The sequence below is a fragment of the Rhinopithecus bieti genome, unplaced genomic scaffold (genome assembly GCF_001698545.2).
Source record: "Rhinopithecus bieti isolate Rb0 unplaced genomic scaffold, ASM169854v2 scaffold_22042, whole genome shotgun sequence".
NCBI lineage: Eukaryota > Metazoa > Chordata > Mammalia > Primates > Cercopithecidae > Rhinopithecus > Rhinopithecus bieti.
The window spans coordinates 662,166-675,404 of NW_016810459.1; the positions used below are offsets into that span (position 1 = coordinate 662,166).

Below are 13,239 nucleotides of genomic sequence, written 5' to 3' on the forward strand. Positions count from 1 at the left end.
TTTTTTTTTTTTTGATGGAGTCTCACTGTGTTGCCCAGGCTGGAGTGCAGTGGCACGATCTCGGCTCACCACAACCTCTGCCTCCCAGTTTCAAGCGATTCTCATGCCTCAGCCTCCCAAGTAGCTGGGACTACAAGCGCTCGCTGCCACGCCCGGCTAATTTTTTTGCATTTTTAGTAGAGACGGGGTTTCACCGTGTTAGCCAGGATGGTCTCGATCTCTTGACCTCGTGATCTGCCCGTCTCGGCCTCCCAAAGTGCTGGGATTACAGGCTCGAGCCACCGCGCCCGGCCATACTTTTCTTTATAGTGTCTTGATGAACCTCTTCTTTTGTGGTCAGTGCTTTCTGTGAATTGTTTAAGAAATTCATCCATACTCTCAGATAATGGAGACAATGTTCTGTATTTCCTTGTAAACACAAAACAGTTTTACTTTCCATATTTAATCTGTCAGGAGTTTGGATAACTCATCTTCTTTAGGTGTGTTATAGCTATTTCTTGAACTTTTGCCCATCTCTATAAATTTTTAAAAGTTTGTTGAAGTCTTCAAAAAATCCTGTTGGGATTTTAATTAGTAGCTGGGACTACAGGTATACGCCACCATGCCCTGCCAATTTTTGTATTTTTTGTAGAGATGAGGTTTCACCATATTGCCCAGGCTGGTCTTGAACTCCTGAGTTCAAGCAATCTGCCTGCCTCAGCCTCCTAAAGTGCTGAGAACTGTGCCTGGTGATACTGAATCTTTATGATAGTAACTCTTCCCATTCGTGAGCATGTTATATCTCTCCATTTATTTAAGTATTTTTTTAAAATTATTCAATAAAGTTTTATAATATTATCCATATAGTTTTATACACATCGTTAGATTTCTAATTATTTTTTGATGCTAGAATGAATGATGTATATTTTTAAAATTATGCTTCCTAAATATTTGTTTGTGTGAAGAAATGTGATTGACTTTTAATATTTATCCAATTATTCTAACAATGTGTGTAGATTCTTTTTTTTTTCTAAGACTAGTCCAGCACACTAGTGAGAAGGAGAGAAAGAGTGGAACAAGGAGTTTGATCTGTAACTGACTGTGAACAATCAATTGAGATAACTCACTACCTTGGGCCAGCCAATTTGTAGATTCTATATATGCAGTTGTATTGTCTGCAAATAATGACAATTTTGTTTTTTCCTTTCCTATTCTTATATCTTTTTACTTTTTTTGTGGTGTCCTTGCCAGGACTTCCAGTACAATGCTGAATAGAAGTAGTGAACATCCTTGCCTTGATTCCAACTTTTAAAAGAATGCTTCTAATATTTAATCAGAATAATGTTGACTGTATATTTTGGTATATTTTAAAATCAGGTTATATTTGCTAAGTTTTCTCTTTTAGTTATAAATGGGTAATATATTTTAGCAACTGCTATTTCTGCATGTTTTTTAAATGGCTTCATTGAGGTATAATTTACACACCATAAACTTCACTCAAAGTGTACAGTTCAAGAATTTTTAGTAAGATCTCATGTCCATTTCTGCATATTTTGAAATGATCTTTTTTCTTGAATCTGTTAATGTGATGAATGATATTTATTTTTCTAATGTTAAACCATCCTTGCACTTATGAAATAAATATAATGTAACATCACAAATTATTTTTTATACACTGCTGGATACAGTTTTCTAATATTTTATTTAGAATTTTTGCTTTTGTATTTATGAGTGAATTGGCCTGTATACTTTTTTTCTTATACACTTTTGATTAATTTTTTTTGTGGACTCACGCAGTCCTCCTGCTTCAGCCTCCATAGCAGCTGGGACCATAGGTGTGTGCCACCACACCTGGCTAATTTTTTTTTTTTTTTTTTTTTTTGAGGTGGAGTCTCGCTCTGTCGCCCGGGCTGGAGTGCAGTGGCCGGATCTCAGCTCACTGCAAGCTCCGCCTCCCGGGTTTATGCCATTCTCCTGCCTCAGCCTCCCGAGTAGCTGGGACTACAGGCACCCGCCACCTCACCCAGCTAATTTTGTATTTTAGTAGAGACGGGGTTTCACCGTGTTAGCCAGGATGGTCTCGATCTCCTGACCTCGTGATCCACCTGTCTCGGCCTCCCAAAGTGCTGGGATTACAGGCTTGAGCCACCGCGCCCGGCCTAATTTTTAAATTTTTTTTAGAGAAGGGGTCTCGCTATGTTGCCCAGGCTGGTCTTGAACTCCTGGGCTCAAGCAATCCTCCTGCCTCAGCCTCTCAAAGTCCTAGGATTACAGGTGTGAGCCACTGCACCTGGCCTTCTTGATTAATTTTGTATCAAAGTTATGCTGGGTTCATAGAATGAGTTAGGAAGCATCCTCTTTTTTTCTGTTCTCTGACAGTTCGTATAAGATTAAGACAACTGTTCTTCAAGCATTTGAGGAATGTAACTGTTTATCTATGCTGGGTGTTTTCTTTGGGGAAAGTTTTCAAATTACTGGTTTAATTTTTTAAATTGTTATAGGAGCATTCAGATTTTTTCCAATTCTTGAACAGGTTTGGCAAGTTTTATTTTTCTAGTGTTTGTCCATTTGTTTTCAATTTTATTAGCATAAAGTTGTTCAGAACATTCTCTTACTTTTTTTCTACATCCATTGTTAGACCCTTCTTTTCTTTGTCTGTGCCTTGTTTTTCTTAATTCTCTAGAGATTTGTCTATTTTATGAGCCTCATCAAAGAACCAACTTTTGCTTGTTCATCTTGCTGAATCTTTGCTTTCTAGTTTAACTTTTGCTCTTATTTTCTTATCTCCATTCTTCTATTTTTTTTACATTTATTCCTTTCCCCGTAAGTTGTTAAGTTTGATGCTGAGGTAATTTAGATTTCACATTTTTTTTTAAGACAAGGATTTAGGGATATAGGTTTTCCTCTACAACTTTTATTGTACCCCACAAGTTTTGATATGCAGTCTTTTCAGTTCTGAATATATTTCCATTTGTTGTGATTTCTTATTTGACCCATTATTTAGAATGGTGTTTTTCAAAATTTTAAACTTACAAAGGATTTTGGTTATCCTTTTCTTGTTGATCTGTAATTTTATTACATTGAGGTTAGAGACAGTTATTTTGCATGATGTCAATCTTTGAATTCTATTTATGTGTGTTTTATAACCTAGTACTTGGTCACCTTTATCATGTTCCTTGTATGTTTAAATCTGTAGTTGTTGGGTTCAGGGTTTTATTTATGTTAAATAAATCAAGTATATTAATTATATTTCAAGAGTTTTAGATCTTTGCTTTTTTGGGGGGTTGGGGATGTCTGCTTGACCTATCAGTAATTGTAGTGTGTTACAATCTAATATGGTATATTTTGCCAATTTCTCAGTCTGGTAATTCTTTATTTTTATTTAAAAAAATTGTAGAGATGATATCTTGCTTTGTTGCTCAGGCTGGCATTTTTGTTTTGTTTTGTTTGTTTTGTTTTGTTTTTGAGACAGGGTCTCACTTTGTCACCCAGGCTGGAACACAGTGGTGTGATTGTGGTTCATTGCAGCCTCAAACTCCTGGGCTCAAGCCATCTTCCTGTCTCAGCTTCCTGACTATAGGCACACACCATCACACCCAGCTAATTTTTAAATTTTTTTGTGGAGATGGGGATCTTGCTACATTGTCCAGGCTGGTCCTAAACTCCTGGGCTCAAATGATCCTCCTACCTGGGCCTCCCAAAGTGCTAGAATTACAGGTCCTTTTAGTAATTCTATCAGGCCAATACAAGTTTGTAATTATAATATCTTTCTGGTGAATTGAAACTTTGTCATTTATGTAGTGATCCATCTAAAAACTGTGTGTGTGTGTGTGTTTAATCTGAAAATCTCTTTTGTCTGTTACTTTTTAGCTTACTCAGCTTTTTTTGTTGTATCCATATCAGTCAAATTTGGATCAGAGAAACCACTTTTAGTGATATAGCATAAGGGATTTACTTGAGAGATGAGACTTTACACAATTGTGGATATTGGTTAAGAACTCTGCAAAGCTGTTTCTTTGCATCTATTTTTAAGCCTGAAGTCAGTGGCTGGCATCAGGAAGGAGAACTGGACATGAAGTGGGTAAGAGCAAGGACAAACTGGAACTCATGAGGAGGACAAAGTCAAATTTGCGTCTATCTCATTACCTACAACACTGATGATATGGATAGCCTTCAGGACAAGCTGGTGCCCTTTGCCGTGGAATTGCACATACACCTGGCCCAGGACCCAGAGAGGCTGAAGGAGATACAGTGGGAGCTAGAGGAGTTGTAGCCAAATGCTGCCCTATGGCAATAAGGTGAACTACTAAATCAGCAATATTGTGCATAAGCTGCCACAGTGCTTGGTACCCCACATCAATCTTCAGAGGGTAAAAATGGCTATTCTTTCATTTATGCTTTCCAAATGTGCAGATTTCTCTCCTGGCCAATTGGGAAACATTTAGCAAAGGAAATTCTTGCAAGTATAGTTCCAGCTAGTTGACAGTACAAAACTGTAATATCTTATGCTCTCCTTAGAACAATGGGAGAATCTAGGAACACCTAACTCTGTCCTATTCCAACTTAAATGATAGTTTTCTAATATTTTAGTTCTTCCTTTAAATATTACAAATTAAAAGTCATTGTAATTATTTTCTATAGATAATGTTTGCTTAAATTTACCTCATGTTTATCAGTTCCTTACCATTCCTTCTTGCATCTCAGACTTTCCTTCTGTGATCGTTTTCCTTCTCCCCAGAGTATATCCTTTAGAAGTTCCTTTATTGTATATAGACCTGATGGTAGTAAACATTTTCATTTTTGTTTGCCTGTAAATGTCTTATCTTTTCTTGGTTTTTGAAAGGATGACACTTTGAAAATATTTTTTTCTCTGTCTGCTTTTAAGGTCATCTCTTAAGCTGGTGAACTGCAATTTCACTGTGAGGTGTCTAACTGTGGAATTTCTTCTATTTTTTTCTCCATTTGTGGATTCACTTATTTTGTTAGTTCTGGAAAATTTTGAGCCTTTTTCTTTGTAGATAATGCCTGTTCTTTATGCTCTTTCCTTCTGAGACTCCCATTAGATGTGTGTGGGATCTTCTCATTCTGTCTTTCATATCGTTTAATGTTTCTTTCATATTTTCATCTCTTTGTCCCTCTGTGCTGCATTCTGGGAAAATTCTTTCAGTCTATTTTGCATTTCACTGGACTTTTCAGCTGTGTTGACTCTGCTCTTTAATCCACCTGCTGAGTTTTTGGTTTAGCAAATACATTTTCATTTCTAAAATTCTATTCAGTTCCTTTTACATTTGTCTACTCATTTTTTAATAATCTCTTAATGCTTGCTTATTTTAATGATTTCATATTTTTAGTTATTTTTATTTTTTAAATAGAGACAAGGTCTCACTATGTTGCCCAGGCTAGTCTTGAACTCTTGGCCTCAAGTGATCTTCCTGTCTCAGCCTTCCAGAGTGCTGGGATTACTACAGGCGTGAGCCACTATGCCTGTCCAGATTTCACATTTTAAAAAAAATCATAATTCTGTATTATTATTATTATTATTATTATTTGAGACGGAGTCTCGCTCTGTCACCCAGGCTGGAGTGCAGTGGCACGATCTCGGCTCACTGCAAGCTCTGCCTCCTGGGTTCACGCCATTCTCCTGCCTCAGCCTCCTGAGTAGCTGGGACTACAGGTGCCTGCCACTATGCCGGCTAATTTTTTGTATTTTTTAGTAGAGACAGGGTTTCACTGTGTTAGCCAGGATGGTCTCAACCTCCTGACCTCGTGATCCACCCGCCTTGGCCTCCCAAAGTGCTGGGATTACAGGCGTGAGCCACCACACCCGGCCCAGTTATTCTATATTATTTAACTGTTAATTCTAATATCTGAAATTCTTGGGAGTTTAAGTTTATTGTTTGTTGTGTCTGCAAATTCTGTAATATGGTGTTTGTTTTCTTTTATCTCTTATTGTGAGCTCATGTTTAATTGCCCTTTCTTCAAAGGATACCTGGAAACCTACATTGAGGATGTTTTCCACCATTGAAGATAAATATTCATGGGGTGTGTGTGTGTATGTGTATGTTGGGGGGCAGAGACATGAAACTTTCTGGTTAAATTTGGAATTTACAGATTTAATTCCTCTATCTTTCAGCTAGTTTAAGGCTTAAATGCCTGTTTGTAGTGCTAATAATGGCATTTGTCCTCAGGACAATCCTGTCTTTTTAACCATACTTACCACTCATCTCCATGACAGTCCAACACAAAATAAAAATTAATTTTTATTCAGAACTTGTTGTTTCAAAGCAGGAGGGCCCTTCAGAGTTTCTAGACCACCACACTGCCAAAAGCAGAAGCCTTTCCTTCTTCTTTTTTTTTTTTTTTATTTTTTTTTTATTTAAAGAGACAGGGCCTTGCTCTGTCATCCAGGCTGGAGTAAAGTAGTGTGATCACGGCTCACTGCAGCCTCAACCTCCTGGGCTCAAGTGATTCTCCCACCTCAGCCTCCCGAGTAGCTGGGACTATGGGCACATGCCACTGCACCTGGCTAATCTTTGTAGTTTCAGTAGAGACAGGATTTCACCATGTTGCCCAGGCTGGTCTTGAACTCATAGGCTCAAACAATCTGCCTGTCTGCCTCAACCTCCCAAAGTGCTTGGATTACAGGCGCGAGCCACCATGCCTGGCTTTTCCTTCATTCTTAATACCACTGCTATCTGACTTTCACTCCTCGCCATTCACTGAAGCTGTCTGGCTAAGTTACCAAGAGTCACTACATCCAAGAGATCACTTTCTCTGTCACTAATGCTTGACACTGATCTTTGGCTAATAATGCTGTATTTATTGGTTTATCTTTGATTTTCCTCCTAGTTCTCTGGCAATAATTCCCTGTCTTCTTTTATGGCTTTTCTTCCTTTACCTACCCTTAAATATTTATATTCTCCAAAGTTATGTCCTTGGCCATTTTCTCTCTCTTCTTTGGCAATTTCATCTCTTCCTATGACTTCACCTACCATTTATATGATGATGACTTCAAGATCTCTATCTATAACCCAGACCTTTCCTTTGCTTCAGATAACTATATCTAACTACTTGCCGAACATCTTTTCCTGTATATCCTCAAATATTTTTGTCCTAAAATGAACTCCAAATCTCTAATCTGCTATTCCAAACCTCAGTTGATAGCATTAGCATTCCTCCAGTTGCCACAGCCAAAAACTAGGGTCACCCTAATCTCTCCCCTTACCATCCAGATGGTGACCAAAATCTGTTCATCTACTTTTTAAAATTCCCTCCTATTGAGTATGGAAAAGCAGTCAGGCACTCTCATATTTTGCTTGTGGAAATGTAAATTGTTACAGCCCTTACTTATTATGGCAATTTGAGGTGTAGAGCAAAAGTTTTAAAAATGTGTGTATCCTTTCTCCCAATAATTTCATGTCTAGTAATTTATCCTAAGGGAATAATTGGAAATGTGTACAAAGATACATGTATAAGAATGATTATACTAGCAAAATTTTATAAAGAACCTAAATTTTCAATAAGATTCTTTAAATACAACGTTTTATAATAAATTTTATTTATTTTTATAATAAACAATATTTGCTTCCTGAAAGGGCATATAATAATATATTAACAATGGTTATTTTAGGTAGTAGGATTTTAGACCTTTTTTCTTTGTGCGTCTCTGAGTTATCCGCATTTTCTACATTGAGCATATATTTATTTTGTAGTTAGACAAAATACATTATTTTAAAAAATTGTCTCCTATTCAACAAATTCATTTTTTCACTGTGACAATCATCTTATCTCCTACCTACATCCTCCTTCCTCATCTTTTACCCCTCGCTGGCCTTCCTGCCCTCAACCCCAGCCCCTGCAGTTCCCTGACACTGTGGCCAGAGTGACCTAACTCACAATTGAACCATGACTCTTCCTCCCAGGTTCAAAAACCTGGAGCCTTATGTCCACGCTCCTAAACATAGCCAGCCAGAGAGGCCCTTCTTGGTCTGGAGACTCCTCCCTCACCCAAGGACTAAACTCTCCTGCTCTAGCAGTTTCAGTTTCTGGTAGGTCCCTGCCCACAGGCTGCCTTTTCTCATGACTCTCTTCTGCTGGAAGCCGCCTCCTCCTGGATCCCTCAGTAGATCTGCCCTTCAGGTTGGGCAGTGCTCTCCCCTTTCTGGCTCTCCACCTCTGCTGGTGCATGTTCCACATCAGGCAACTCTACTTTGTTCACTTGTTTGCTGTGGGCTCCTCAAAGGCAAGGTCTGGCCTTTCCCTTTTGTATCCTGAGTTGCCTACAGATAAAGATACTCAGCAAAGTTTTGTTGGATGGTACACACAGATAAATTCTCTTAGGCAGAGTCACAGTTAGACTCACAGATTTCCTCCCACCTGGCCACCAATCTTCAAGCACAGACGCAAGGAAACTGTGATACATATACATTAAAGGGATGCGTATAGGACAGTTTCTGGCCTATTCCATAGGCAGCCTCAGGGCCTTTGCACTTTCTGATCACTCGTCTGGAACTTTCAGCTCTTCTATTCTTTCAGTTCTTCATGTGGCTAGTTCTATTTCATCCTTCCAGTCTCAGTTTATTGTCACCTTGAGAGAGGGTTTTCCATGACCTAAGTAGCCCTCCCTTTCCATTTCCACTTCCACTACTCTGTTTATTTCCTTTACAGTATTTTTGAAGAATTTATAAAACTCGTGTTTATTTCTTGTTTATTATCTGCCTGTTCCTACCTCCTACCCTAATGTAATTCCATGAAGGCAGGATTTTGTGGTATTTTACATACCATTGTAAATTCTGTGCCTAGGTAAATGAATAAAACACACACACACACAAAGCTACAAATAATTACAAACACACATTGCCAGGCATCCAGACTGGCCATACACTCTGGCCTGCCCCTCCCCGCCAATCTCCCACTTACCGGAGTCAGAAACTTGTTGGCTTCCCAGGCACATAGAGGTGGGTCCTTATAGACCTCCTTGATGGAGGTGGGAGCCCTGTAGGAGTCACTGTAGGTACTGATAGGGGTCTTGGTCTTATGGGAGAACAGGAACATGGTGTGGTCTTGGAGATGCTGTGATGGGCTCTACCTGTCAAGGGCTCCTGCTGGACATCAGTGACCACCCTTCCCCTAGATAACCCACACCTCCAGCCTGGCAGGTGCTCCTAGCTGCTGTAATACCCTCCTGCAGAGGATCTCTCAGCTTCCTTCCCCAACAGCCTTCCTGCTCCCACCCCACACTGATGTCCCCTCCAGCATGGGCACTGCCCATTGTGATATCACCTGACTCAGCCCCATCCCCGGGAAGGTGAGGAGGTCTAATTCCCTCCCTGATCCTGATCCCCTCCTGCCTCAAGTCTATCAAAAAAGCCCAATTTCTAAGAGTTCAGAGGGCCTCTGGAGATCTTCTAGGTCAGGCTTCTCACTGTTGAAGAGAAACAGAGGTTCGGAGGGGTTGTGACTCATCCAGGGTCATGCAGCAGGTCAGTGGCATGCCTGGGAACCCACGGGTGGAGGTGGAGTAACATGTGTGCCCAGAGGACTGGTTCTCTCTGCTTCCCAGCCCATCTGCCCCTTGCCCATACCCCAGGGAGGGAGCTGAGGCTGGCTTGTTTGATGCTTTTAATATCATTATTTATGTTACACGATACACAACCAAGGATGATGGTCAATACTGCAATGAAAATGTTAAAAAAAATATTATACACGGCTCATGTCTTCCACACACCTTCCTGGAAATAAATTAGTGAGCACGGAGAAACCTGGCTGGGTGGCAGCCACGGCTGAGAGAGGAGGGAGTGTTAAGGCAGTATCTACAAGGGGAAGGGTGGCAGGAGGGCAAGCTAAGGCCTAGATTCTTCCCTCCAACCTCCCAGACAGGGAAGGAGGGAGCCACGCCCCTCCCTAGACACGGAAGCTGCCACTGCCGGCTTCCTGCCTCTCTCTGCCACACATACACTGCCTCAGTTGGAAGCCCTTGCCTGCCAGGGAACTAGTGTGTCCTGTGGGAGGGAGATTTTCCCTGGTGTCTAAGGGCCACAGGGATTGAACAATGGGCCCGAGTCACACAGCAAGTCAGCAGCAAAGGCAGCAGTCTAAATGAGCCCCCAAAAAGAGGAGGTACCTATGTTCTAGAAAGGTGAATCAAGGAGCCCCGGGGTGGTGGTGGTGGTAGTGGGAGGCCTGGCTCTGGGTTCCAGATGATGGGGGCACAGGGGTTGGGGGGATGTTGATCTGGGTGGGAGAGGTGGGCTCAGATGGGGGCCAGTATGAGCCTTGTGGGTCCTGCAGGTACCTTCTCTGTCCTTGCCTCCCTTTGTTTGGCATTTTCTCATCATCTAACTTGGGTCCCTGGCACTAGAGGAGGTAGGGATGGGTTGGAGGAGTGGGGGTGGTAAGCTGCACCCCAATATTTTGGAGTTGGCACTTCCTGGGTATGATGCAGGGAGAGGTGCCACCCTTCCTAAGCCAACAGCCTCACTCCCTCCTCTCATTGCTCCCCATTCCAGCTGCCACCTCCCAGGACTGGTGTCCAGAGAGTGGGCTGTGGGTGAATCTACTGCATGCCTGCAGCATGTGAGTGGATCTATGGGAGTGGATCCAGCAGCACATGTGGGGTGTTAGCATGAGATGATCCACCTGGGCCTGTGCTATAAGGTATGTGGGCACAGGCCTGTGCAGTTTTAGGCTATCTGTGCTTTCATTTTTCTTCACACGGTGTCAGGTCTACACTGCCCAGCTCCAGAGGAGGGCCTTCCTTACCTCTTCCCTCTTGATTTTCAGCCTCAGCTTTCCGGAACCCTCCCCCAAACCAGCAATAGCAGAAGCAGCTGTATACACATCTTGACCTACAGACACCCTATACAGCCACACACAGTAGACACCCCCCAACACACATACACATTCACAGAAAACACGTAATCCCAAACAGAGCCACGTGTGCTCAGACATACACAGTCCTGATAGGTACTGCCCCTTCCCCTTTCCACAGAGACACACAACTCAGCCCCACCCCAACCTTTAGGTGTACTGAGACACACAGAGATCGCCCCCTCCCCACCACAGAAATTCCTATAAAGAAACTCTTTCAGGTATAAAAGGATTTTAAACATAATTTCAGCTGCTGTTCATTTTCTAGTTGAGGAAACTGAAGACCAGAGAAAGGAAGTGGCTTGTTGAAGATCACAGGGAGGGGCCAGAGCTACAACCAGAACCCAGGCTTTTGACTCCTGGTCCAAGGCTGTCAGCCCATTGCACTGCTGAGCCGCCTTCTGCACTGTAAACAGACCACACAGGCACTTGCCCACCAGGGACACCCACATCTATGACAGGAATAGACTGAGGAGAGACAGGTCCAACAGAGACACACACACACCCACCCCCTGACAGCCTCAGAGACATACACGCATTCTGCTAAGCACTCCCTACCACATCCAAACAACCACATCCATACAACCACTCAGCCCACTGGATTCTCCAAAGCTTGCTCCTGGATTCTTACTGGGAAGCAGCCTCCCGGGTCTTGGGCTGGGATGAGGGGAATGGGCCATTGGAGGCCAGCCTTACTCCCTGCTTCCAGCCTGGGATTGAGACCAATGAGCAGAAGGATAGGTGAGGGTGGGGGTGGGGTGGGCTGGTGGCAGAGAGATAGATGCATTGGTGAAGGGCCAATGAGGACAGATCACACCACTCAAACCTCAGCCTGTCTCTAAGGCCCACCTTACCCTGCCCCACTCCCAGGGAGCAAGGAAGCGGGTGAATGGGGCAAGAGGAGGAAGAAGGCAGTGATCCGATGGGTAAGGGGCACTACCCGGTTGGGCAGCTTTGCCAGGCTTCCCATCTGAGGAGGGGGAAATGCAAATAGAAACATGGACCGGTAGGGGGCATGTGCAGGGGGCTCCGAGGTGCTGGGACCCATCCCCACTGCACTGGGCCTTTCTCCCTCTGAGCCCATTTCCTGGTTAGGCTGAGGCCGGGGCTGGGGGGTTCATGGCTTCGCTGGGGTGGGGCCAAGCCCCTGGCTTTGTGATCCCCCCACTCATTAATGTTGACCTCCCTCCCGTCCAGTCTTCTCTTTTGGCCACCGGACTGCAGCCCTGGGAAGTGGGGCAGGGTGCTGGGTGAGGTTCCCCCAGGTAACTGAACAAACGGCCCCCACCCCTCCTCAGCTCCTGGGTGGAGAGAGACCCGGTTTTGGTTTCTCCGGCTCCATGAACACACAGAGGTACACGTCCTACCATAGGAGGAAGCAATGACTGTTATACAAGGTTGGCGGCTGTAGGGGCGTGGGGCCGGGGGGCAGACAGACGAGCTGGGGAGGGGTCGGCCTCTGCCCGTCATGCCCAGCCCTTGGCGGCCCCACCCTGGCGGCCGCAGCAGCCCCGCCCGCTACTGAATGTGGCAGGCGGTGGAGGACGTGGCCTGGCAGCACATGCAGGTGGGGTTCACGGACTTGGGGGGGATGAGATCTAGGTCCTCGTCATCGGGGATCTCATCTAACCGATAGCCATCCTTCAGCAGCTGGATGTTCAAATCTTGGTTGATCTGCTGTAGGCAAAGGGGAGGGAGGTCAGGCCCGAGTGGCAGGGAGGCACCACCCACAGCTCTGCGGCCACTCCAGGCCGTCTGTGCCCCAATCCAGCCGGTGCCTTGGATATCAGCCCCGCTCTGTCCCGCGTCTGTCCATATCCCCAGGCCCCGCTCCTGCCTAGGCGCCCTCCTCCACCTCTGGCCTCTCTTTCTAGTCATCCCTCCCCATTCTAAGGTCAACTTCACACCTCTGGTCCTGTCCCTATCTCAGGCTGGCTACTAGAGGATATCACCTGTATTTTACACCTGTTCTATTTAAATGGCCTGCTGCAATCTAAAGCCCCACTCCTAACCCTAGTCTCCCTGCACTTGAGGCCAGTAACCACTTCTTTTCCATCCTATCCCAGGCCCACCCTGTGCAGGGCACGGTCCAGCCCTGCCCAGCCCTCTTTTTCATTGTACTTGGGCGTTGGCCCCAGCCCTCCCCCTGATGGTGATGATCCTGCCCAGTGGTGTCTAGGGCGAGAAGGGGTAGGGGCTCACCTCAGCAGAGGAGTAGCCGGAGGAGGAGTATCTAGACATATCAAAGTCATCATCGCTGGCCATGGAGGAAAGAGAGGGAAAGTGATACCAAGAAATTAAATAGAAAACTCTCCGCAATCCCACCTCCCATTAGTCAGCATCCCACACCTCCCTCATAGTTCCAAATGGCAAAATCTCAATACAAACTGT

The 13,239-nt window shown here is 44.1% G+C and overlaps 2 protein-coding genes across 10 annotated transcripts in view; both read right to left on the minus strand.

Moving 5' to 3' along the window:
- Window positions 1–9,226, minus strand: part of SPMIP6 (sperm microtubule inner protein 6) — a 19,277-nt gene extending 10,051 nt beyond the window's left edge. Inside the window, exon 1 of one of the 3 annotated variants that reach the window (XM_017892078.1) lies at window positions 8,899–9,226. In XM_017892078.1, the coding sequence (XP_017747567.1) occupies window positions 8,899–9,033 (135 nt within the window). In that variant the 5' untranslated portion in view covers window positions 9,034–9,226. The remainder of the gene's footprint in view (window positions 1–8,898) is intronic. The other 2 variants (XM_017892075.1, XM_017892076.1) reach the window with 2 other exon arrangements.
- Window positions 9,227–9,583: 357 nt separating this feature from the next.
- FAM219A (family with sequence similarity 219 member A) overlaps window positions 9,584–13,239 on the minus strand; it is a 59,309-nt gene continuing 55,653 nt past the window's right edge. For 4 of the 7 annotated variants that reach the window (XM_017892082.1, XM_017892084.1, XM_017892085.1 and 1 more), the window contains 2 exons: window positions 13,051–13,105; window positions 9,584–12,525 (listed from right to left, as the gene is read on the minus strand). In XM_017892082.1, coding sequence (XP_017747571.1) covers window positions 12,367–12,525; window positions 13,051–13,105 — 214 coding nt within the window. In that variant the 3' untranslated portion in view covers window positions 9,584–12,366. The remainder of the gene's footprint in view (window positions 12,526–13,050; window positions 13,106–13,239) is intronic. The other 3 variants (XM_017892083.1, XM_017892086.1, XM_017892089.1) reach the window with 1 other exon arrangement.